The 27,176-nt window shown below is 43.6% G+C and overlaps 1 protein-coding gene across 6 annotated transcripts in view; it reads right to left on the bottom strand.

The window, feature by feature from the left end:
- Positions 1-27,176, bottom strand: part of LOC307240158 (ryanodine receptor 1-like) — an 84,706-nt gene that overhangs the window by 16,045 nt on the left and 41,485 nt on the right. For 2 of the 6 annotated variants that reach the window (XM_080013824.1, XM_080013827.1), the window contains exons 74-88: positions 26,119-26,133; positions 25,650-25,820; positions 25,436-25,495; positions 22,445-22,579; positions 21,901-22,013; positions 19,508-19,604; positions 19,313-19,422; positions 19,173-19,224; positions 18,533-18,622; positions 15,759-15,858; positions 5,422-5,501; positions 4,060-4,136; positions 3,893-3,966; positions 622-702; positions 443-531 (exon numbers count right to left, since the gene is read on the bottom strand). In XM_080013824.1, coding sequence (XP_079869950.1) covers positions 443-531; positions 622-702; positions 3,893-3,966; positions 4,060-4,136; positions 5,422-5,501; positions 15,759-15,858; positions 18,533-18,622; positions 19,173-19,224; positions 19,313-19,422; positions 19,508-19,604; positions 21,901-22,013; positions 22,445-22,579; positions 25,436-25,495; positions 25,650-25,820; positions 26,119-26,133 — 1,344 coding nt within the window. The remainder of the gene's footprint in view (positions 1-442; positions 532-621; positions 703-3,892; positions 3,967-4,059; positions 4,137-5,421; positions 5,502-15,758; positions 15,859-18,532; positions 18,623-19,172; positions 19,225-19,312; positions 19,423-19,507; positions 19,605-21,900; positions 22,014-22,444; positions 22,580-25,435; positions 25,496-25,649; positions 25,821-26,118; positions 26,134-27,176) is intronic. The other 4 variants (XM_080013826.1, XM_080013829.1, XM_080013825.1 and 1 more) reach the window with 3 other exon arrangements.

Here is a 27,176-nt window from a genome sequence, read left to right as displayed (position 1 = left end):
ATTAATTACCAACGTAGAAGAGAAAGAAATGTATTTGATCAAACTTGTGCACGATAAGATGGTGAACTGCGAACGCACCTGAAAGCGCTCGGACTATAACAGCTCATTATTGTATGAAGAACAACTTTTAGAAAGTATAATTAACCCTCCCCCGGAGAAAAGGTACAGAGAGAAACTGCTGTGTCACTGATTACGAAGTGCATCACTTCATCTTTCTCCTATTTTGCAAAATAAAGCAGGTTCTAGCCAACGAGGGTCTCAGTTTGTTCCCGATAGCAAGGGTTTATCTCACTGACTACACAGTGGAATTTATAAGACACTTAAGCGGTTAGATACAATAGGAAAAACCCTCCTGGCCGTTGTCAAAGGCCAGCGGCGGAAGTCAGATAACAGAAGAACGAAACCAAACAGGACAAGAAGGATGAGGAATGTGTGGATGGACCTGCAGTCGGAGGAGATAGTCCACGGTGCAGATGATGATGTTGATGGTCGTGGTGCTGCCTGTTTGCGTGCGCAAGTAGTTCTGAAAATCTGCGGCAAAAACAAAGATCCGTTCAAACAGTTTGTCGTGCAATTCAGAAAAAGTCGATTAAAATACCCCGGAGATCTGCTCGTCCTCACCGTTGTTGTGACCTTCACAGAGCAGTTGCAAGAAACGGAAGAGGTCGCATGTGAACTCATCATCCGCCATGACCTTTTCACCTAAATAATACAAAGAAGAAAGAAAGAAATTACTTAGATGCAGAGACAATGTTGCAGGGAAAAGTGTATAGGTAAAAATATGATAAAAAATGAATTATAAGCTTTTTTTGTCGTCTTGGATTGAGAATGATGAGCTTTAAGCGGAAATGTATGAAAGTGTCTATGTTGGGTGGGTTACACGGCAAGTCCCAGAATTCTATTTCAGATTGCAACGTATTTATTTTTTTTTCCATCCGGTGTGGCAGACGATGGGGCGTGGTCAAGCCACGGTCTTCAGGTGACCATGATGGCTTCTTCCCGCACTGTACCATGTCCGTCTATTCAGCCTCATTAGTATTGTTTGGTTGGACCCGGCTGATAGAGCTTTCTTATGTGTTGTTCGTCTTGCAGTGGGGATCCCGTTGTGCAGGACGCTGGAAGCCTGCGGACCAGACTGCGACCAAGGAGAAACCGGACCCTGATTAATACGCTTATTTTATGTTCCCGTTTTGGCTTGTGAGCCTTTCTGTCTGGAATAATGAATAAAGATTCACGCCATGGCGCGGGAACAGAGACTTGGGAGGGGAAGTGCGCCGGATGAAAAGCGCCCTGGAGCTGATCCGCTGGCTGTGGAAGCGCCTCGCCGAGCTGGAGGACGAGCACCATCCTCCAGCTCACAAAGCCCAGTGTGAGCTCCATTGCTGGTCCACCAGACCCCTCCCCTAGTCGTGAAGGGACCTACTACGTTCTGGGAAGAGTACAAGGGGGTGGACATCAGTTTTTTTCTGGACTCAGGTTGTTCTCAGACGAGAAGATGTGGAGGCATCACTGGTAGAGATTTGGTGTATGCATGGTGATATTCCCATGGTGAGGCTTAAAATTCATTACAAGAGAAAAAAGCATCCTGACCCTGACTGATCAGGGCACTGCTTTTATGTCACGTTCACTTCCAGAACTTTATGAGCTGTTGGGTGTCCACTCAAATTGGACCAGCATGTTAAATGGTTGGACTCTGTTGTTTGTGATGCAGAGATGCCTCAGGCCTATCGTGGGATTTTCTCCCTTTGAACTCCTCTTTGAAAGGACACCCCGGGCGGTGCTGGACTTAATTAAGAAAAATTGGGAGGAAGGGCCTGCACCAGCAAGAATGAAGTTCAGTATCTTATGGACCCGCAAGCAAAGATAAACACGCTGAGGAGCTTGTCACAGGAGAATTTGCTCCAGCGCTGGTTATACAACAGGGGGGCTGGACTCAGGCAATTTGCAACGGGAGACAAGGTGTAAGTGTTGCTCCCTACTTCTAGCTGTAAATTACAAGCCAAGAGGCAAGGGCCCTTCAAGGTCCCATGGCGGGTTGGGGAGGTTGATTTTAAGGTGGAGCAGTCATACAGGGGCGGGTTGACTCAGATATATCACCTGTGTAACCTCCTAAAGGAGTGGGTGTCCGTGTCTCTGGCCACTGGGGTGATCGAGGGGGATGAGTTGGGGCCGGAAGTTTCAAAAATGATCGATTCCACCTTTTTTCTCTTTCCAATAACCATCTCTTTCGTCCAGCCAGAGTGCGGATGTGGCGTTACAACAGCAGTTTTATTCAGCCCCTGCCAGGCTGCACGTCCCTCATTCACCATCATGTGGAGACGACCCCGGGGGTAAATGTATGCTCCCAGCCGTACCGCCTGCCCAACATAAACACAAAGCCGTGCAGGCAGAACTGGAGGCCATACTGGACACGGGGGTGATAAGAGTCTACAAGTGACTGGTGTAGTCCCATCGTGCAATTCCCTTGTCACCAGAAAGATCGGCTTCCTCCACTCCGCAGGGGTTGTACCAATTTGTAAACTTTCTGTTTGGGTTGTTTTGGGCCCCAGCCACATTTCAGAGACTCATGGCCAGGTCCTGCATCCGCACGTGACATACACCAGGGTTGGCAGGTTACTAGAGGAGGTGTGTAGCCGGCATTTCCAAGCTAACCAGCCCTTTGTCTGATTTAACTTGTGCGTCAGATCCGTTTCAGTGGACGGAGAAGTGCCAGCGCACGTTTTATGAAGTTTGATGAAGTAAAATCAGATCTGGGAAGCCAGTTCTGTGTACACCTTACCTTTCTCTCCCTTTCAGCCTGCGGATTGACAAGTTGAACAGAGGGCCGGGCCCGCCGCAGAAGCAAAAGGCCAACAGCCACCCCTCACACCCCAACCCACACCCACAACGGCAAACAGTCCCCCCAGGGGCCCCGGAAGGCACCCTGGGGCGCTCTCCACAGCCCCGCCAGGTCGCAGCACATCCCAAGCCACCAGGCGCAAGCTGTCAGGACTCCAGCCAGGCCGGGAGGGGGGGCCCCACCCGGCCGCCCCCCGGCCAACCACGCCCCTACACTGACCCTCCAGCGACCGGCCATCCCAGAAAAAACAAAACAAAACCCCATTGCTCAATGTGTCTTGTTGGTAATTGCAGTTAAAATTGCGGGGTTGGGGGTGCGAGTCCTTCAGGCAAGTCGAACCCGGATCAGACACTGGTCCGGTGGAGTGTTGTTCGGAGTAGGATAGGTGTGCGAGTGTATGTGTTCTAAGCTAATGTGAGTGGGATTACAATTTTGGGACGGACGAGAAGCACGCTGAGGCAGGAGCGTGACAGGCAAGATAACATAGCCTGCACCCCGCCCATCCCGCAAACCCTCGGTCTATTGTGTGGTGTATGTGCTGAGTATGAGTTTTGGCACTGGGAGAGATAGGCGAGTCGCGGCTGGATCCATCCAGGGGTGTAGCTGCTTTGGACAAAATCTGCTACGAAAGTCAGCGGATTTCATTGCGGATTTGGCAAAACACAATTTGGCAAAAGCAAAACAAATCGATCGTTGTTTAAACTGAACACTCTCTGACGACTTTAGCGTCCAATTTCAAAAGAACCAATCACAGCTGTGGGTGCCACACTACCTTAGTCCACTTGTCTCCTTGGTTGGTTGTTGTTCTTTTCAATTTGTATGCATTGCAAAGTGCACAATCAGGAAAATACCGACACGCCTCCTTAGAGCCATGGAAGGCAAGTGTGATGGTGGTCATGAGGAATGTTGTTGTCAATGTTGTGCTGGGTGGAGAAGTTAAAGTGCATCCTGTGTTGTTTTTCTGAACTATTTGACAAAAATGTATGGATGATTCAACTTGCAGACTTTTCTGCAAGTTGAATCGTGTCGTGTTACAGATCCCGTGGTACTTACTGGTGCCTTCCTCTGAAACCATGCCCAACCCCTCCGCCTTGTTCTGCCTCTCGAAGGCGTTTAGATCCAGAACACTGCAACGCACAGGAGGTTTTTTTTATACATTTGTCTACTTTATTGTCCCCACAGGCGACTTTGAGAAGAGTATTTTAAGACACAAAACTGACCTGCATGTCTGCATCAGTGCCTGAATGCTCAGGAAGAAGCCTACATCCTTCTTGTCCTTCAGGTATTCTAGCATTTTCTGCAAAAACAATGGGGGGGGGGGGGGAAAGATGAGTCACTGAACTTTTCAAATTACTTCCAAGTTTTAGTTTACTTAGTTCACTGCTGACATTAATAGTAAAATAAAGATAGATATAATGGCTGGTGCTGAACACACTGCTGCGGCAGGATTGTCTCCCCATACCTATCTTCACGCTGCTCATGTTAAAAAGCTCAATAAAGAAATGAAGAATCCTTTGGTTAATCTGGCTGGTTAACAGGTACGAGATCCCTAGAAATCCCTAGTTAAGGAGCTTCATGTTTTCACAAATGAGGGCTCCTCTGAGAAGGGAATTTGTGAAACCATGGTTTTGCCTGTCATAGAGAGAACCACTCTAAATTTCCTGAGCATTTGGGGTCAACTATCCACATTTTATAACCTTCTCAAAAATTCTGACTGCAGGTTGAATGCCGGAGGGCCAATTTACAGGGTGACACAGACTGAAAATGATTCCGTATGGTTATTTATAACTTAGGTGACATCGGTAAAGCTTCACCACTACAACCCTAAAAATCCTGATCAATAAACTAAAAGCGTAATGAGGCCCTTGGTGATAACTGGTTTGGACATGATCCCTATGGAGGCTTAACTTTGCAGAGTTTATTATATCCTCAAAATAGAAATGGTCCAAGTTAAAGCTTATTTTAGGGGCCGTTTTACAGATGGGCTTTAATCTAAATCAGGACTAAGCTAATCCTAGCTAAATTAATACAGAATTTATAAATGCCTTTCTGAGACGTTTAATTTAAGATGAATTAGGTCTAGAAAGTCTAGGAAGTCCTAGACTAAGGTGATGGAGGACTAGTCAGCACCTTTTGTCTGGTCTTGGTGCCGGTCTTAATCCATTTCCTCTATTGTCAAGGTCGACCTGGATGCCCCACATCCATTAATCCAAAGATAAACCTGCCTCTGGTCACGTTTCATTTAAACCTTCACAGTGGCACCCCACACTCAGACCAAAATTAGTTCTAATCTTCCTGGAAATTAGATTTTTTAAACCAAGACTATGGCAAGTCTGAGACTATTTCAATCAGTGACTGAGAGACAATTTCAGTTGGTCAAGATTAAAAAAGTCTAAAATTAGGCCTGATGTGTGTCCACGAAACCACCCCGTAAAGTTTTAATCTTGTTCTTCTTCTTGTACTGTGAGGCTTGGGGGGCATAAAATTTTACTTCAAATGTAATATAATGTCTTTAAATTGTTTATAACTTCAAATTGAACATAACGCCATCCTAAAAAGGCCCTTGTTGAAACAAAAGTCACCTGCTGGACCTCACAGTTGCCCCCGTTGAGTATTGAGATGCCTAATTTAAGGGTCGAGGACACCATGTGGCCGGTCTCACCTGGAAAAAGTGAAAAACGAAAAAATTACAATGTAAATAATAATGTCAATAATCAATCAATAATGTAAATGATAATATTAATAAAAAAAATAATAAATATAGCTACAGGCAGCTGTTAGATAACAATGATAGTTTTCAGAGTTCTCGTAAAACACACCACCACTTCGTATCGACACCTACAACTACAATTCTTCCCATGTAAGGTAGCATCAGTTTGTGCTGTCGCTTGTCTTAACATCAGCATTACTACTAAAACAAATTACAATTTTCCAAGTTTGCATTGAACACAGCATCGGCTGAGACGTGATGACGTGAGTTTTCAGAGTACTGGTGACACGTACAATTACAACTACAAGCCAATACACTTATTGTGTGTTATATCTACTACATGATATCTACCACCTGTAGTCTACAGAGTCCTGCCTCACAGTGTCTCTGTGGAAGGAAATCATTCCATGTGGAAGTTCCCAAAAACACGGTTCCATTCAAACAGATTAAACACTGCATGTTCCTCAGACATTTCATCAACTTTTTTTAACTTTTGGGATTAAAATAAAACGCACACGATTCGGACCTGTTCCACTGGAGCTGCAAGCCAACTCCATGTGTGAAGACACGAACACGGAATATGTTTTTGAGTGACTTGGGGGTGAGTAAGGAATGTCAACATTTAAATGACACCATCTTACTCTGCATGGCACGTGTAAATAAAATGTTTTTTCATTTTCATCGTGTTTCAGTCTTTACATACAAAAAAAGTAAAAAGTACGGAGCCCCCCACGGTCCATGGTGAAAAAAATTAATAAAAATGTTAGTAATCCGTGAGCACTGTTCATAAACCGTACCCACGGATTACTAAACGCATCCCACGGATTTGCAACCCCCTGTGCGCGGGTTTCGCACATTCATGGCATTGACGATGGATGAAGACGCAGCAACGAGGACCGCATCTACCCACTAAGTCCAAATAATATTGATTCATTGGTCAGATGTGAGCGTAATGCAGTCCTAATAGCGTGTGTGTGTGTGTGTGCGAGAGATACAATAACTTCTAACGGCTTATTAAAAGCCGAAATAAAGTTGTTATTTAATTTCTTAATGCAGTCTTTTCCCAAGATACCAAAGTAAACTGCCGCTTACTGGATGTTTTTTTTGCACCATTCTGAGTAAACTCTGGAGACTCTCGTGTGTGAAAATACCAGGAGATCAGCAGTTACAGAAATACTCAAACCAGCCCGTCTGGCACCAACATGCCATGATCAAACATTTTCCCCATTCCGATGGTTGATATAGATTATATTACTTTAGATCTAGATTGACATTAACTGAAGCTGCTGACCCGTATCTGCACGATTTTATGCATTGCACTGTTGCCACACGATTGGCTGATTAGATAATTGCATGAATAAGCAGGTGTACAGGTCTTCCTAATAAAGTGTTCAGTGAGTGGTGCTAAGCTGGCTGTCTGGATAACTCCAGTCACTATGTTAATGCTCTTAACAATCGTACCAGATCTGATGTTCTCATGAACCCATAGACATGAAAAATAGTCTCACTGTTGTCTGACTTGAGGAAGCATAACAAATTGGGAATTTTCCAAGATCCCGAAAATATCCTTTTTAGGCTGCCAATTACAGATGATACATGGTGTGGGGAGGGTGGGGGGTGTTCTAGTTGTTGCCTGTTTTCATTGCACAAAGCTGACCGAGTGGCGTGATCATGAATTGCATTTGGGGAGATTATATCGCCTATATAAAACATAAAACACTACATGTATGTATGTATGTATGTATGTATGTATGTATGTATGTATGTATGTATGTATGTATGTATGTATGTATGTATGTATGTATGTATGTATGTTTGTAGCTGGCACATTGGAGAGAATTTTACTGTTATTCTAAAATACTTCTTTGGTGTTTGATTCTTGAGATATATTGTTTTCAGAATCAGAATCAGAAATACTTTAATAATCCCAGGGGGAAATTACTTTTGTTACAGCTCCAAATCTACATACAACATATTTACATACAACATTTTTACATACAACATATAATAATTATTAAGAAACATATTTATATATAAATATATATATATAAACATATCTATATGTTATAAACATTTCTATATAGAGTGTAAAATGTACAGTTAAAAATGTGCAAAAAGAAGAAGGTTGAGAAGTGGAAGTTTGTGTTTTGAGGTCAGATTACAGAGAGGGGGTGTCTGACTCTCTGAGGGAGGCGTTGTAGAGATTGATGGCCACAGGCAGGAATGATTTCCTGTGTCGCACTGTGGTGCATCTGGGTAAGAGGAGTCTGCTGAAGGTGCTCCTCTGCTGGGCCAGTGTGTCGTAGAGAGGGTGTGAGACATTGTCCAAGATAGACTGAAGCCTGGCCAGCATCCTCCTCTCTGCCACAGTCGTCAGGGTGTCCAGCTCCTCTCCTATTACATCACGGCCCTCCTGATTAGTTTGTTTAGTCTGTTGTTGTCTGCGACCCTCAACCCACTGCCCCAGCATGTGACAGGGAAGAAGATCGTACTGGCCACAACAGACTCATAGAACATCCTCAGCATCGTCCGGCAGATGTTAAAGGACCTCAGCCTCCTTAGGAAATAGAGTCGGCTTTGGCCCTTTTTGTAGACTGCCTCGGTGTTTCTAGTTCCAGTCCAACTTGTTATTGAAGTACACCCCCAGGTACTTGTACTCCTCCACAGTGTCCACAGGGACCCCCTGGATGGAAACAGGGGTCACAGGTGTTTTTGCCCTCCTCAGATCCATTATGACCTCCTTTGTCTTAGTCACATTGAGCTGCAGATGGTTCAGCTCACTCCAGGTGACAAAGTTGCCCACAACAGTCCTGTATTCACTCTCATCACCCTTTTTAATACAACCAACTATTGCTGAGTCATCGGAAAACTTCTGAAGGTGGCAGGACTCAGTGCAATAGTTGAAGTCTGAGGTGAAGAGGAAGGGAGAGAGGACGGTCCCCTGTGGGGCCCCTGTGTTGCTGACTACCCTGTCAGACACAAAGTTCTATAGGCGTACATACTGTGGTCTGCCCATCAGGTAATCAACAATCCAGGACACGATGGGGGCCTCCACCTGCATTGCAGCCATCTTCTCACCCAGTAGAGCCGGACGGATGGTGTTGAAAGCACTGGAGAAATCAAAGAACATGACTCTCACAGTACTCGCCGGCTCGTCCAGATGAGTGTAGACTCTGTTCAGCAGGTAGATGATGCTGTCCTCAATTCCCAGGCGGGCCTGGTAGGCAAACTGTAGTGGATCAGTGAAAGGCCTGACCATAGGACTTAGCTGCTCCAGGACGAGCCTCTCGAAGGTCTTCATGATGTGGGACGTCAGAGCCAACGGTCTGTAGTCCTGAGGGCCGCTGGGACGCGGCGTCTTCGGCACAGGAACAAGGCAGGACGTCTTCCACAGCACAGGGACCCTCTGGAGGTGCAGGCTTGGGCTGAAGACTTGGCTGAGTACTCCACACAGCTGGGGGAGACAGGCTTTAAGCACCCTGGGAAAATCACAGTCGGGGCCTGCAGCTTTGCCGGAGTGGAGTCTCGTCAGCTGTCTTCTCACCAGGTCAGGTGTGAAGGACACTGTAGAGGTGACAGTTGGGGGAGGGGTGGGGTCCTCAGGTTGTGAAGGACATGGTGTAGAGCAGGGGGGAGGGGTGGAGTAGGTGGGTGCGAATGAGGAGCAGACAAGGGGTCTGTTAGGAGGAGGAGGAGGAGGAGATAGAGTGGCAGTACTTATTGGGCAGCCAGCAGCAGAGACTTGTGGGGGATGGGCCACAGTATCAAACCTATTGAAAAATAGGTTTGATACTGTGGCCCAGGTTTGATACCCCATGCCACACATCCCTCATGTTGTTTTGCTGGAGTTTTTTCTCCAGCTTTCTCCTATAACTGTCTTTTACCTCCTTGATTGTAAGTTTGAGTACCCCCTGCACTCTCCTCACCTCATCACGGTTGGCATCTCTGAACGCCCTCTTCTTTTCATTCAGGATGGCCTTAATGTCCTCAGTGATCCATGGTTTATTGTTGGCGTAACAGGTTACAGTCCAAGCATGGACATTGCAGTCCACACAGAAGTTGATATAGTCCGTGATGCACCCCGTGAGCCCATCAATGTCCTCCCTGTGGGGCTCACAGAGTGCAGGCCAGTCAGTCACTTCAAAGCAGTCCTGCAGTGCCTCATAAGCCTCCTCCGACCACCTCCTCACAGTCCTTGTGGTCGTAGGCTTCCTCTTCACCAGAGGCACATAGCAGGGTTTGAGGTGAACCAGGTTGTGATCTGACCTGCCCAGAGGGGAGAAGAGGAGATGTATGCATCCTTAATGTTAGCATACATCAGGTCCAAGGTCCTCTCCTCTCTGGTAGGACAGTTCACGTACTGTTTGAAAGTCGGCAGAACTCTGTTCATGGTGACATGGTTAAAGTCTCCCGACATGATGATGAGGGCACTGGGGTGTTGAGTTTGAAGTTTGGAGATGGTGGTGTGTATGATGCTGCAGGAAGATGTTGGGTTTGCAGAGGGAGGGATGTACAGGACAACGATGATGACATGCGGGATCTCTCTAGGCAGATAGTATGGACAGAGTCCAATGGCCAGAAGTTCAGCATCTGGGCTACAGAGCTCTTCTCTAATGGTGATGTGACCAGGATTACACCATCTGCTGTTAACTAGAACGGCAAGCCCCCCGGCTTTTCCGCTTACCGCTCTCGGTACAATCCCGGTCCGCCCGGACAGTGTGGAAGCCATCGACAGAGACATTCTGGTCCGTAATGTCGCTGTGCAGCCATGTCTCAGTGAAACACATCAGACTGCACTCCCGGTACTCTGCGTGGCTCCGCGTTAGCGCCGTTAGCTCGTCCATTTTGTTGCTAAGAGACCGTACCTTTCCCATAACAACAGAGGGGAGACACGGCTTGAATCTTCTCCTCTCCATAAGCCCATCCCGTCTCGACCCTCTACTCATCCCCCGACGTTGCTTCCCTCCTCTGCATCCCTCGGTGTGTTTTCTTCCAGAGTTCAGATGGTATATCAGCTGGTCTGGCCACCATGCCGGCCGGCATTAGCGCGATCAGCTGTTCTCTAGAGTAAACAAAGGCAGCGTGTCCCGGTGGACGCGGCATAATAAAAACACGAAAAAACAAAACAAAACACGAAAACTCTCAAAAAAAACTTTGTTAGAGAGAGCAGGACTTTACAGCGTTGGAGTGGAAAAGAACAAGAACGAACAAAAGAGAATAAAAGTTAAGAAAGTTAAGAAGCAGACTCAAAAGTTGGAGCAACGTAACAGGCAGCATGCAGCTTTCGCGCACTAAATTGGTTTAACATTGTAATAAGAAATTGGCAAAAAAATAACATATAGTTCGACCAATTTCTGGTTTCAAGGCAAGAACGACTACGTCAAACACTTGTTTTAACAACCTCTGCTCTGATTGGTCTTTTGTGGGGACACAGACAAACACTGTTCTAGACGGCCGTGATCCTTCAGGCTATGCTATTAAAAATGGGAATGAAATATCCCAAACTGTTTATTTTGGGTTTTTTTTTCTCTTCCCAGATTGACTGCTATGCTGTCCAAGAAATGACGGATGAGCAGCTAACTCAATATGTGCCCAAAATAGGAGACCGGGTTTCCATTCGCCAGTACTGCCAGAAAGAAATGACTCGGCTGGAAGGAACCACTGTCTCTAAAGCTACAGAATCCCTGATGGCAAAAATAAAGCAAAAGCCTCCAAAGGAAAACATAGGGATGGTTCTGAAAAACTTAAGGGGAACACAAATGCTCTAAAAATGGGGCGCACCTATCAAAAGGGGTTATTTGAAGAAGTTCTGGGCTCTTTTCTCCACCTGTAAGTGGCACCAGGTACTTCACGGCATTGGAGACTGCCACAATGGCGCAGCTGTTAGACATTGGCAAGGAACAAATCTTTCCAAACGAAAAAGTAAGCTTGGCAGTGTTCATCAATCCAAGTTCACCACGCAAGATTTTTTGGAAGAGGAGCTCTATCCATTGACAACACTATGTCAGCATTTTGAGAAGAGAAAAGTAATACAAAATAAATGATGCATATGAAGCACTAAATGCTCCTGGCTCGCCTGGCTCGCCTCGTTGGAATCACACAACGTAACTGCCCTTACAAGTGACTCACCCTCTGCAACTGCTTCCAGCACTGGAACCCCCAAGTGCTCCAACGGCTACCACAAGTAAAACTGCAATGTCAGAGAACAGGACACAGTATATCTTCGATACACCATTTTCATGTCTTGAAGGCATGTTTGTTGAAAAGGAGATTGTAATGGCTGGAACAACACACAGGCCCATTGTTGATGACGAGTTTCAAATCGGACATGGTTTCCTCGAAGATGGCGACGAAGTTGCCCTGTGTGAGACGACATTTTGATACCTCCCACGACACCCGGACAACCCGATGCATGAGGAGGAAAGCGTGTTTACAGTCCAGGAAGCTCGACCACTAAAGATCACCAAGCTAAGGCTTCGCAGGGGAAATGTTTTCCACTGATTAAATACTACCTTTGAGAACCGTCATGTGTCTGTCAATGACCCCCTCAGGGATTGAGATAATCCTACCCAATGGTGCAAGCGAAAAGGTAGAAGACAATGGCAGACGTGACGCGACGCTCTGAATGAGTATTGGGAGTATTTGTAATGAAATGCACTGGTGGAAACGTACTACATATACCTATGACCAGGCATGACATGAAAGAAAATTGGGAAAACGTAGCCAAAGTGTTGGTCTTGGGCTAAAGTACACAGTGAAGTTCTTTCCTGTGCCGTTGGTGATGCACTTCCTCTCCTACCGCCTCGGACTGGAGATCACGGATGACCCGTTTCTTCGTTCTTGGAAAGCGTTCCCACTGAGGAAAAGGAAATCACCGAAAAAGCTATGATAGATTTGAAAGCCATCCCTGTAAGAGATGAATGGTTTGATTTCTTGGGGGCCCGTGACGTGAAACTTCTGGTCACGGAGGAGAATGTACGGAAAACGTTGCCTGAAGTGGTGCGGAAAGAACTTACGCAGGATGCAGCGTACGCAGCCGCATGCTGGAGCAGTGTTATGAAAAGCCTGAGACTGCTCTCAGGGGGATTGGGAGAAGCGATGGCCAGCCTCAGCCCTACACCCAGGAGGGTGTTAGTCGCACTACAACATGAAACTTTCAACAAGACAAAAGATCAGATTCTTGACTGAGCAACTGACTGGCAAGTCAAAAAGTTCATCGGGAGCTGGGGCCGGGTTTGGCTGAGGAGATTTCTCAGATTTGGTTATTTGGGATCTTTGCCTATCATTTGATAGTACGTTTGTATGTTTCTTTGAAGTAATCTACTGTGGTTTCCTTGATTTACATTTATTTTGTAAGGCTGTCCAAACAAGGAAATTCTCATTTCACAAAGGGGTTATTGTACCCATGCCACTGAATGGAATCCTGCCGAAGGAGCTTCCTTAAATAATATTGTTGTTCCAGAGCTGATTATGATGCTTATCTTCTTACAGCAATGATTGCACGTGTGCTCATATCCGTGTTATGTTTCTCTTCTCTCGGCGGTGTCACGCTTGACCGTCCGTGACCTCTGAAGGACATCGTCAGCGTGGCGCGTAGTGGGGACAACGAAGCATTTGAGGTTCAAATGAAGTCCGACTAAAGTAACGTGGCGACCACAATCACCTCACTTCAAAATCTGAGCTGATGTTCTTCTTATGTTTTATCGAAATATTCTTGTTGGGGGCTTAAGAAATGTTCAGGATGCAAGAATACTAGCGCAAGTTTCTTATTGGTTCATGAGAAAAGGTGTCTTTGCCGTTTATTTTTTTTTACCCCCACACTCTGGGGAAATGTTGTTCTTGCCAGCGCTGTTTCCAACTGTTTAATTGACGTACTTCGTCTGACCTGTGTGCATTCCAGACAGAGTTCCAGTTTTCTGGCAGTCTGATCATTTAAACCCTATTGACTGTGATTTTAACCATGGCATGTAACAGCAATAGCCTACTTGGCGGTACAAGTCACGTCTTGAATGGAATCTTAATGGAAAAACTGCTTCCCAAATTTAATTATAGTATTAATAGCCATAATCAAATTGATGTTGTGAGGTCCCATGTGATTCCCAACCCATCTTCACAATGTCAACCCTCTGCAGAATATATGGCAAAATGCAGCAAATATGACAGAACAGCGGCACCAGAAAATATTATTTTTAAATTTATTATTTAAAAGTTTTGACTGACTGAAACTGATTTGGGTCAAGATTGACATTGAATTCCGCTATAAAATAAAAATATATGTAGTTATTATACAAGTATTGGGGCTCGAAAAACCGTTATTGTCATAAAAAAAAAAAAAACTTTAATTGAAAACCTAAAGTGACTTGGTAGACTAGTCTCAAAATACTGCACCATCAGACACTACATTACTAAATACCATTGAGTGGAAGCACCAGGTTTCAAATCCATTTATTCCACTAGTTGTTTGTGGTCTTTCTAAGAAATGGACAACGTGCTGATGATTATTTCAAATCACTTGCTCCATGTTAAGCAATTAATTGTTGTACATACATTGTTATGCTAATGCTGGTCCCAGGTTTCTAAGCTTCTATTTACTTGCTTTAGGTATGGAAGAGGTGACAAACTCTTGCCTAAGGTCCTTAACGTATAGTTTGTGAAACTGATGGTTTGTTTTTATTTGGTGCAGTGTTGTTGCAATAGCAAACGTGAAGCCGACGTCACATTGTCGGAGAAAGCCGCCGCATTGGCACTTGACCGTGAATGTCCATCCGCATTTTTTACATAAAAAGACGGCTTGGAAGTCTTGTTCGGTGAAAAACTGCTACAGAAAATCCGGCAACCATCTCGTGCCAAACCTCAACCCTTCTTTTTACGTTTGCCGACAGCTGCCGCTGTCCTTGAAGCAGCTACTCATCCCAGGGACGCTCTCAGCCGCTCTCCCTTGTGAGTTCTGAACGAATGTCCTTTTATAACTCGACAACGTTCACATTATAACGAGAAAATAGGTTGTATTCATTATTTTCATATTTACTCTTTTTTCCCCGTCACCGGCCCAACAACCGATGGCGCGACGGGGTCGCCCAGCTTTCCCCTCTGGCATCGGAAACCTTGGTTTTCGAGCGAGAAGCACAACAGAAGCAAGACATGAAACGTCCAACACACAACAATACAGCGACAATACAACCTCGATGCTGCGTCTTCATCCATCGTCGATGCCATGAATGTGCGCGGGTTTGCAAACCCGCGCACATTCGTACGGTTTAGTAACCTGTGAATGCGGTTTATAAACAAGTGCTCCCGGTTTCCGAACTTTTTCTTTTTTTTCCTGCCTACGGGCCATGGGGGGCTCCGTACAAAGAGATAAATGATCAAACCAAAAGCTGGGTGTTGTGTCAGGTTGTCTCTACCCAGCGCAGATAGCAACCACTGCAGACTGATGGAGTCTACACCACCCGCCTTCGCACAATGACAATGCCGCCCCCAGAGCCACACCTTGATTGAATTGATTGATGACATCCCAAAGCGCCCCGCTCCACAAACTCAACTGGCTCCACCACCCGACTGGAATTTGGAGAATGCTGACGCATCGGCGATGCGAACATCCTGCTACTTGCGGTAAATTTTGCATCGTTTTTTTCACTAATTCCTGCTCCAAATGTAGATCAATATGGATCAAACTTGAACCACGAGATGTCTGAGACGTCCTGGTTCTATTGAGAGCTCAACCATATCCGTGGGCTTAGTGGTTTTGGTGGGCCAGACACTTTTAGCCCGAAAAATGCCAGGGATAAAATAATAATCTGAGCAAAAACAATAGAAACTATTAACTAACTACAACTACAATAGAAACTAAACCCTATTATTATTATCATTATCATTATTATTATTATTATTATTATTATTATTATTATTATTAATAATAATAATAATAATAATAATAATAATAATAATAATAATAATAACAACAACAACAACAAACAACAATAATAAATAAACTAATAATAATAAAAATAAATATAGCTGCAGGCGGCAATACACAGGGTCCAGTTTAGTCATGTCAGGTACATATTACAGGTCTCCGAGGTTCAGGAATACCCGAAAAAACCAAGCCAAGAAGATTAAAAGTAAAATATCTGAGCAATAACAATAGGAATAATAATAATAATAATAATAACAATTAATAATAATAAATAACGAGGTAAAGAGGGCTACCTTTGCAGGCGCTGATCATCTGCAGGACCATCTCTGCAGCGCCACGGTTATGAAGTCTGGACTGTTGGTACAGAAGTCTTTGCTTCTCCATCTCCTTTTCCTGTGACAGACACAAGTATGATGACCAGGGACGATCCAAGATTTTGTCTGTTTTTCATTACCGTGGAATCTGAATAGATAGGATGGACAATTCCAAAAAACAAAAAACAAAAAAAAAAACAAAAAAAAAAAAAAAGGGGTAAAAGAACATAAAAAAATATATAAACTATTTATTTTCTCTTCTAGATTAAGAATGATACGAATAATAATGAGGTTGAGTTTTTGGATGAATACCAGTGTTTCCCGCAGGTTTAAAGTATACTTGTGGTGGTGGGGGGTGGGGTTACCGACATGATTTATAGTTTTCCAAGTTCCCGAAGAACGCAGAATCACTTCCGACACAAATTACGGTTCTTCAAGTTCCTGTAAACGCAGCATCTCTTCCGGCACTGATTACAGTTTTCCAAGTTTCCGTGGAATGCAGCATCACTTCCTGCTGTCTCTCCGCCCGATACAAACTCGGAGCGCTTTCTAATCCACCTGAGCCAGAGAGCCGTGTCCACGTCTTCTAACGTGATACCAGAGAACGAGTCCACTAGTTAATCGATCGTGGATGGCGTCGTTCGACGGATAAAACAATAAAAATATGTTAAAAATCTAAAATGGGTCGCCAAATATACTTAATGTAGCCGGACAGCCTGTCCAAGTAAAGTCTATGTGTGGGAAACACTGAATACAAACGCACCTCAACGTATTATTTCAATGTAAATTGTCCTTCGGAAAATGTCCAAATGATGAGAAAATCAGCAGATTGTGATTGACTGTCTCTAATTAGGAATGTCTTTTCTATCCATTCACATTCTGTGATCCCGCCCCACTTTCACACTCCATTCATTCACCGCAGATTTTGTGGGTTTTTTTTTATTTCGTTTTTTTTATGTATTAATTTATTTTTACACACTTACCATTCAAATATGCATACAACTACAAATGGTTGCTTTTTTTTTTTTTTTCTCCGCACGTCTACTCTAAATAATGGTCATTTTGTTTTTGATTTGCATGTGATTCATCCGTCTCTCTCATCCATCCTCTCAGTCAAGTTAATTAGTTATGGATTGGTTCTACTGTTTCACGTTTGCTGGGCGGAGCAAGCGTTAGACTACAGCAAACAGCCCCGGTGGCTCTAAGCAACCGCGCAGCTTACCAAAACAAATAAAATAAATAAATAAAAAATTTAAAAAATAAACCTCTGCATTAGGGAAAAAAGCCTCCATGTATTTTGGAACAGATGAATCACATATACTTAAATATACAAGCGAGTAAGCTGCTTGGGAATACAAACGTGATCTCGCAAACACAACAAAAGAGCAACGGTTAGGGAACAAATATCCAGAGCGCGGAGATATTCTTCTACGGCATACAGACCATAATCGGCCAGCCCCCCCCCTCCCCTCCCCCAAACGCTACACCCTCCCGCACCCACCCCAAGCACCACCCGCACCACCCACGTATGCCTGCCGCTTTTGTCTACCCGCTATGTGTAGTGCAGCAGGACCTCGCAGGGATTCAGCCATTTATTATGAAACCACAGGACTTCACATGGAGTCTGTGCAATTTTTTTTTTATCAAATAAATATATGTATTTTGTCGTTTGTGATGTTTATGCGTATGATTTGATTTTCTTTATGCACTGGCTTTCACTGTAGTCTGTCAGTAAGCTAAGTGAGTCGGGGGGAGGGGGGAGACATCGATTAGTGGCATCCGGTGAGTCAAAATGAGGACGTTACGAGAGTGGTAAAGATGTCGTGTCAGGGAAGGAGATAGAAAGAAAGAAAGATGGCAGAACACAGATATACAGACGGAAGGTGCCTGGGAAGGTCAGTGAGTCAGTGCTGTGAGTTCCGTTGGGGATTAGTCGTGTTAAGGGATTTTAAAGGAGTCGAGTGAGGTTTTCCAGTCATTTTGTACAAGCGGCTACCAACTGACACTCGGTCTTTCAGCAGATTTATTCGAATTTATTCAACATTTTTGTTTCATAATTTGATTTCATTTTTTAATCAAAAAAGCCAACAGGATCAAAATGCATTCAGATCAAATTGTGGTATATGGCTATATCATTTGTGTATTTCAATATATATTTGAGTTCTGAATCAACCTCATTATCCAAATCATTAAAATATATTCCAAAAAGTTTCGTTTTGAATAGCAAATATATATATATATATATATATATATATATAAATTCCTTCAATAGCCAAAAGAAGACAAGTATGAAATGTAATTTATTGTAATTTATTCTATGAAAAGTTCTTAAATGTGTTATCAGTAGAATTCATTATCTTCTTTTCAACCACCTGCTTAATCTTCAATAAATGAAGCATGTGGTAATATAAAATGAAATTAATATCACGTATATATAAAAAAAGATAAGAAATATTTTGTTGCCAAAAATAACAGTATAGCCAAATATTTGTTGACCAGTTGATTAAAAATGTAGATTAGGGATGTACCTAGCGCAGGTGTTATTCAAACGAGACGCGGCGACGAAGCACGATAAACACCAAACACAGGGAAGAGACAAAGTGCGGACGGAACAGACGATGGAGGTAATGGAGGGAAACAGGAGGAGGGAATGCGGATGTGGGGTGATGTGACGTGGATAATGAGGCCACTCGATGCGTCGAGAGCTACCGCTCCATTGTGTTCCCGGTCCCAAGCCCCCGGCCGCCCATTACCAGTTCTGACTGTCGCACCTCAAAGGACATCTCATCCTCAGCACTTTCCACCTCCTCTCCCCCTTCGTCTTCCTCACCAATATGGCAACTCTAAAAAACACACACACACACACACACACACACACGGGAAAGAAAAACAAAATAGATATACATTTATAAGCTCGTTTTTAAACACGTCAGGAGGAAGCTGGTGGTTAAAGAAACAGAACCAGCTGTGATTTAAAGGACCACATCTGTCAAATCTGTCCCTATTTTCAGGTTTATCTCTTGCTTTTACAACAATCACGGTCAGTATAACTGTATGTTCGTCAAAATTGGAGAATTTTGCTGTATTTTGTATTTGATAAAGCAACGGCGTTTTGCCTCCTTAGGTGGAATCAGCAAATACAAAATACTGTAATATTAAGTAACTTTGACTAAAAAATTTAGTGCTGTCGTGCTGCAACCAAGAGGTTCTAGGTGATCATTTTCAGGTCGGTGTTCAGCGAATCGTTCGAATTTTAGAATATTCGAAACCTAAAATTTGATCATAAGGAAAATGCTCAGGGGTACCGTAACAAATGCGTGTGGCTAGTAAATGGCCTAAAACTGATTTTGACACCTGCATGGTCTTTTAAGCAGGAAGAGCGGCATCACTTACCTTTGCCATAATATCAGCGTATGCCATATAGAGGTGATCTGTATCGAGTTTACTGTAAATGAGAGAGCAGAAACAAAGCCACAGACGTGATAAGAGGGCAAGTTCCTCTTCACCCAAAAGCACTCTGAACAAACCCAAACCTCTTTTCTGTAAGAGCGGTTCGGCTGAAGTGGAGAATGAGCTGGTGCAGGGGATCCGGCTTGGTTTCCGTCTCCTCCTCCTCGTCCCCCTCCACCTGCTCCATGGCTTTCTGGGGGACGGAGTGGAGAGCAAGGGACCATACGAGCGGCAGATCGGAGACAATCGTTCATGGATGAACAAAGCAAAACACTCACGGAGAGGTCGTCGATCATCCTGTCTTCAAAGGAGTAGCCCTCAGTCTGGACCCAGTTGCGCTTGTATCCCTCCAGGAACATGTTTGAAGCTCGGTGCCTGCGGTGGAAACAACGGACGCAGTGAGCGCGATCGCGCCGCTCTCAGAGGACGTATCTCAGAGGAGTCAAGAGTCAAGTCTGTCCCCTGGTACTAGGGCTGCACGATGTTGTAAAAAACTGACATTGCAAAAAAGTTTTTCTGCGATATATATTGCGATATGAAAAATTTCACCAGATGACTTGAATAGCTCTATTCGGAGAGAGTTACTCATTCTAGAATGATTGGGGTGATTGTAGGGGAGTGCATCTGAATAGAAAACAAAAGTAACATCGGACGTATATATAAAACAGATGTCAAAGATCAAGGCATTTATCAGACGACGCAGAGAAAAGGTAGGAGCAGACGCAATCAACTCTTTTCTTTGTGTCCAGACACCCCGCTGTTGCAGAACAGCCAGAATCCGCAAATGGCCGGCTGATTGACTGTGGGCGGTTTTTTAACAAGAACACTCACATTCTGACACTCTGGGGCGAATTCACAAAAGGATTTTGCGTCTTTCTGCGGCTGCTAAACTGGCGCAAGTAACAGAAAAAGCAAGCGTCTAATTCACAAAGCACCCACAAACGGTGACATGCACCGCTAACTCCGCTGTCAGGCAAATAGTGTCTTGGTGCAAATGAGCGTCGTTGCAAATAGCGTCCAATTCACAAACACCAGTGCTAATAGCCACACGCAGTTAGAGTGACACTACTACCACCTGTAGAGACCTGGTGGTAAATGCGCGGACAAGAATAAAGGCAGTGGTGCCAATCGGTTACGAGAACCTGTCAAGTTAAACATTGGAATGTGAAAATAATGGAAATGGTCCGGCTTATTGATCGTGCAGCAGAGCAGATAGAGGCACTGCGGACAATTGCTCTTATTTACTTTGCCACATTTATAATGGCGATCAGATGCCGCAAAACAAGGGCAAATTGCACTCAGCAGCAAAACTTTATGGGTGTGTTTGTGCTGGCATATCAGTAGCGCAATATCTTCTAATCTAATCGGATGCATAATTCACGCCGCTATTAGCGTCTGTAACCACTACCACCAACCATGCGTTCAAACGAGCGTGCAGGACTCTCCAAAGCTGCTGACTCCGGAGAACCCCAGCCGATCAACCATTGCTGCATCTTGCCGTCCCACACCTGATAGTATGCGGGGCCCTAGGCGAGATTACACTCATGGGGATCTGAACGAACAGTCACCCAGGGAACTGCGGTCCAGTAAGCTCCAGTAAGTGCCTGGCAAAGTGATGTGGTGTTGCCATGGCGATGTCCTTTGTGTGCATTCAATTGCAATACCTCCAATTCAATCTATAGTTAATACTCCCTACTCAGCAGAACAACCTCTTCACTTCACTTTGTGTGTTGGTGTTTAACTTGCTTTAATTAATTTTGCTCCCTCAACATTCTTACCATATTATCAAATTATTTTAGTATAAATAAACATTCATAGTTTGATTAAGAAGTAGGTGGAAATGTATCTGATATTCAGTGTGACTATTGTGAATTGAGAAAACACAATCCTAAAAAGAAAGAACCTCTATTTTTGAGTTTTTATTATAAAATTGGTGGCGCTCAACTAAACTATTAATTATAGGTCCTCCTCACGCTACACTATAATGAGTAAACTTCCAAATGTGACAGGAAGGTTTCTTTTTCCCTTCATTAATAAAAAAATAATATTACTCTTTCTTATAAGGAATGATTAACAAAAACAATTCCAAACCAAAACTATTTAAATAAAAAATATAGTTTGTTAAAAAACATGAGGTAACAAAATATAAAAATTGAGTCTCAAATCAGCGAAAGAACTGCTTTTCAGAAATATTTTATGCCATGGACCACGGTGCTCTACATTATCCGCACGTGGGAGCGAGTGTTAACAAATATGGGGGAACATGGCGCTTCGGGAAATAACTCATTGGATGGATTATTAAAACGTTTGCCCATCTGCTACCATACCGCGACAACATAAGTTGAGCGAGTCGTGGGCGCGAATAAAATATGCAAAAGTTAGGAACCAAAAAGCAGAATTGAAATGCAATTATTGATACCCACCCAAACCTACCAAGAACCCTTCAATCTGAGTAAATGATGTTACATCAGACAGACATCTCTTGTAGAAGTCATGGAAAATGAGAACCGTGTGAGTTTTCATTTTGTATCAAGCAGCAAAAAAAGTTGTAGCATGATGTGTTTGAGTTAGTTTGCCTTACATGACATTGCATCTCCTGCAATGTGACAATTGTGCATGCGCACATCGCAATGATGATGCTGACACGATATATCGTGCAGCCCAACAGTACCTGGGGAGGTTGTAGAGCGGTGTCATCCTGAAGCATGCCACCACGGCTCTGCGTCTCTGCTTGGACAGCAGCTTGTGCCACACCATCTTCTTGGACTTGAACGGATGCTCAGTCTGAAAAGCATGACGTGTACGGGTGATGACGTGCTGCTGTTTGGTTGTTGAATCCATTATCATTAAAATGAACTAGATATACATGTGTGTAAAGTAGATAAAAAATATATATACACTTTTTTTTTTTTTTAGCTCATTCCATTTTGGGAGCTTTCGGGCTTAAAAGTCTAAAAATGAGGCTTGATTTATGGTTGTAACACAAATGACATCACAATCTAACAAACTAAGTCTTTCAACCTCTGTGAATAAACAAAATACTTATAAATCCATAAATGTAAAAATGCTTATCTCGATATTTTAGTTTTACTCCCCTTTAAAAACATTATTTGTAATTTACCCATATGTAAATTGAGCTCACCCAGACAGTGTTTCAGCCTCAAACAATTTTCAAATTTGTGTATTTTATGTGAAAGTGTACGTGCACTGCTCACCACTTCAAGATGATAGAGAACAGCAGAAACTTCTTGAACCCTCTTTACGACCTTTTCGGCGGCATCTGCGTCCTCCACCTTTCCCGCCATCTCCTTGTACAGCGCCATTTGCCAGCGCATGGACGGGTTGTCCACCTATAGAGAGACATTACAGTAAATCGGAAATTGCAAAGTACCTTAAAAATAAGACTTAGAGAAGAGAATTAGATTGTTCGGGGAAGTTTTTTTACTGTATGAAATTAAAGGCCTAAATTAAAAATCATTTTTTTTCCTAAAATTGCATTATTTTAATTTGTACATATTTTGTATACACAGTATGTATTTTAATTACTAAAGAAAACATATGATAGCAGGGGGAGGTCAGGGGAGGCAGAGTCTCACCTCACAAAAAATAAAAAATATTTTTTTTCCACTGATTTGCTGAACATGTAATTTCTGTATGATTCCAATTCTTTTTTATTATAGTCAAAATCGCCAAATTTGTGGAGCTCCACTGCAGATACAGGGGCAGACAAGAGGTGAGGCAGCGACGAGCTCACGATCTGCCCCTCAGAAACTGGATGGAGCGCAGGCAATAAGTGTGTGCCGGTTACTATCCCTCTGTATGTCACTAATGTAATGTTTGTAGACCCCTTCATTACAAGTCCTCCCCTTCCATAGTCCAGGTAATTTATTTCACGTACAGTATGTGTATGTAACTGTCCTCCCTACATGTTTGTGAGTAGTGCAACGTAGATTGACAGCCAGCCAAACTTCATTCAATAATGACGTGCGAGTCAGGAAGTTAGCGTCCTTGCTCTCGTGTTTAATGACTTTCACATCGCTTTTAGATATTTACGCTCACTGGTCGCGTCATAAAACTGCAATACAAAAGCACCAGGGGAGGCAGCTATCACACCTGCCTCGTTGAGGGGGGAGTGTCGTGAGCCCACGTAATTGATGCTCGCTCTCCCTCCACGTTAGTTGACTAGACTACTTTTAAAACCAAAAGAAAATACAGAGGACTTCTACAACAAAGTTGCTGATATCTTTGTCCAGGAAGATATGCGAATGGACTTCATTTACAAGTAAAGGTAATACCATGCAATATCTTATAGGTGTCATGATTCTCGTAAAAAAACTCTAGTTGCATAATTTACTCCGTTTCCTGCTCTGCTGTGGAGCAGATCGCAGATCGCTCCTGAAAAAAATCCCGCCCGTGTTCTCACTGTCCGGTGGCAAATACCCGGTGATTACCTCTGCACTAGGGGAGAATCCCTTGGTGACGGTCCTGTTTATTTCCCACTTTCATGAACACTCTCTCTTGTACACACAGTGAAACGCCAGAGGGGAGGGGGGCGGGCATTGCGCTTGTGTGTCTTCGTCGACACGGACGATGCACACCTTTACCGGGAATATTTTTCTCTAATGTGCGTTCACTATGCAACAAACTGGATAAACTTATATTGAACTTTATAATTTTTTTGGTAATAGCTGAAACGTATTGGAATTTCGTTCCTGCAGCCCTAGTGGCCGGTGGGGTGGTGCAGTGTGCGTTGAGGGACGCGGTGCAGCCGACCCCTCGACAGCCAACCGCAGCTCTCCCAACTCAAGTCGGTTCGGAGCCAGCGAGCCGCAATCGACTCCGGAGAATCTGTCAGTCGACTCTGTCGGACAATATTACCCACAAAAATTTGGGGAGAATCCCAAATCTGGTTGTGATTTCGAAGTTCGAAATCGAATGATCATTTAGATTGATTTTCGGATTTCGAATCGTGACACCCCTAAAATAGGCGTAACTTACCTGTATGGGTATGTTGTAAAGAATTCTGATATGAAATATGAACCATCATCACTGTGCAACCTGACAATTGAATGGTGAATTTAAGCTCCCTCTAACGGGTTCACATGTGTGTAAATCTGGCTCTGATACTAGCCAGTGCGTCCCCAGTCATTCACCTCTCCGCATGTCACTGTATGATAGATATATAAATATATATTGTGTGTAAAGAAAACATATACTAAATATATACAAATCAAATGTAGGATGGAATATTCCTTGAATTTCATTATTTTAGTAATTTGTATACTAACTACTCAAATAATGCTATTTTAGTAATAAGTATACATGAATACATATATGCTTGTATGTATATACTATATGCATATTATATATGTATGTATACACAAATATGTATATACACAACTACTGTATATACAATATGTATATCAAATATTGCAATTTTAGTGATTAGTATACTGTGGTTTGGGGATGGTGTAGTGAGCAGCCAGACCCGACCTGGATCTAGGTGATTGGGTCAGAGTAGCTGCATACCCGTTGCTCGTTGGTTGGTCCGTCTAAGGAAGAGGTAAAACCCCCATCCCCACACTCACTCAGGCGAGGAGCCCGTGTCATGACATGTTCTATCCGCTCCTGGGTGAATTCCAGCTAGCCCACTCTCTACAATAAACCGGTGTTTACAACTCCCCGTCGTCTGTGTCTCTGTGCCGGAGGGCCCTGAAATCCCCACTTGGGTTGCCAAACTGCCACATATACATACATGCATATATGTGTATATTGTATATATACACTGTATGCAGTGTTTCCCCTACAATTTTACAGGCCTGGCCGCTAACAAGAACCCCCGCCAGGCCAAAAAATAATAATAACACCACCAAGTTTATATATATATATATATACATACACACACATACACACATACATACATACATACATACATACATACATACATACATAAATACATACATACATACATACATACACACACACACACAATGTTAGAATAACACATTTTTTTCTGATTAGTATATAAATTACTAAAATAAAGATATTTAGGGAAAAGTCCTGACAGTCGTCACAACACATTTCTCAAATCTAATCCGATATGTAATCGAACTCTTCAGTATTATACTATACTGTATATACTCCATCACTTAACGCTAACTATATCGTCACCCAAAGTGAGATCCCCGCCCTAACCAAGCGGTTACCTTTCCCTGAAGATGAAGGTTGTTCTGCAGAAACTCCCGAACTTCCTCGTCAGTGTCTCTCTGGGTGAAAACCAAAGCACGGTTAGTAATCACCATCATTTCATACACACTAACCATCACAGTTATACATAGTGAAAAAAAATATATATATATAATTCCGACCCACTTAATAGTATAAATGACACTCTCAGAGTTCATTCCAGAGTTCAAATACCAAAGAGTATCGGATCTTGGCCAGGTTGATGAGCTCCTGGTCGGCGGGGGAGCACATGTTGAGCCCGATGGGAAGCATCTTTTTCAAGGCGGCCACGATGAGCGACGTCTGCACGGAGTAGCGATCCCCCCGCTTCTGCTTCTTGCTGCGTTCGGCGTCCGAGCCCCCGCCCTGAGAAAGTCAGAAGGGGCCGAAAAGTATTTGCGGTCTCTCGTGAAATTCCAAGAAAGCACAGAAACCAAATTTTTGGTTGTGGTACCAAAAACGAATTAAACACGGCTTTGCATTGAACACATGACAGCCCTGATTCAATGCCAGGCAAAAGTCACTTTCATCGTCTGCAGCCCTAAACAATAAACCATATGTTCCTTAGCGCTACGACAAGCGTCAGCATGGCAGCGGTAGTGCGGCTGGTTCTATACGCTACATCACACAAGGTAATATTGGATAGAGAAATACGTGAAAATACCTGTCCGTCTGACTTCTGTATAAAAAAAATAAAATAAAAAAATGAAGAGCAAGAAATGAGATTAAATCATCAATTTAAGAATCAAGCAGATTTTCTTGTTATATATTCTTGAATATCCCTGTAAAAATGTAGAGCGTGTTCATCTCCTTGTAGCGGAACACTGTAACGTCAGGAACCACCCGTGGAAATTCTGCTTACGGGGCCAGATTTAACTCTAACTCTCCCTTCTGCGTGTGACGGAGGACGTCGCCGCTAAAAAGCTTAATTTACTCGTCCTGCATTTTTTTTTTTCTCTCTCTGAGCTCCTGGGCGCTGGCGAGGCAGTAATGTGGAAATGACAGGGGGACAAAAGGGGAGATCGACAGCTTGGGGAAAGGGAAGTTGGAGGAAGTGAATCACAGCTGTGGGAGAGGAATTCAGTGAAATTGCAGTGATAAAAACATGCTGATAAAAACACATACAGCGACATTCCATCTCCGCTGCATTTGAGGTTTAGGACATGCAGCAATGGTTGACGGTACCCATGAAGGAGTCGCTGATTACATGGTTACGTATGACGGTAGCAAGGCGGCGCAACACTCAAATGGAATACACACAACGCGTCTTAATGCTTATCACATGGATGGCGGACGACAGCTCTTAGTCACAAAGACGTGCAAATCACACAACGGGGGCTTTTATTTTGTTGGGCGGGACGGGTCCCCACCCCGCCCTCCCCGCCCTCCCCACCCTCTGTCTGTGGCGTCGCATCGCCATCCGTCCGAGGTCGCGGATAACGTGTTGTCGGTGGAAATAAAGATTTCCGTGCACGGCGGAGGTGGGAGGTAACAAAGGGAGGGAAAATGCAAAATTTGAAGTTCATGTGAGTTAAATTGCAACTATATCCAAAGGTACAGACTGGGGGTCTACTTTGGGACACCAACTGTTGACGTTTTTACAACCCAATGTAAATGTGACACGGGTGGAGGTTATACTATAGATCCCTTATTGCTCTTTAATTATGGAGTGATTTCCTAATCCAGTCGCTATTGATATTACGACAGCATGGATGACGAGAC

This window comes from Zeus faber (assembly GCF_960531495.2).
Source record: "Zeus faber genome assembly, chromosome: 14".
NCBI classification, from domain to species: Eukaryota; Metazoa; Chordata; class Actinopteri; order Zeiformes; family Zeidae; genus Zeus; species Zeus faber.
Note: the sequence above shows the minus strand (reverse complement) of the source record. Positions and strands in the feature narration are given on the sequence as shown.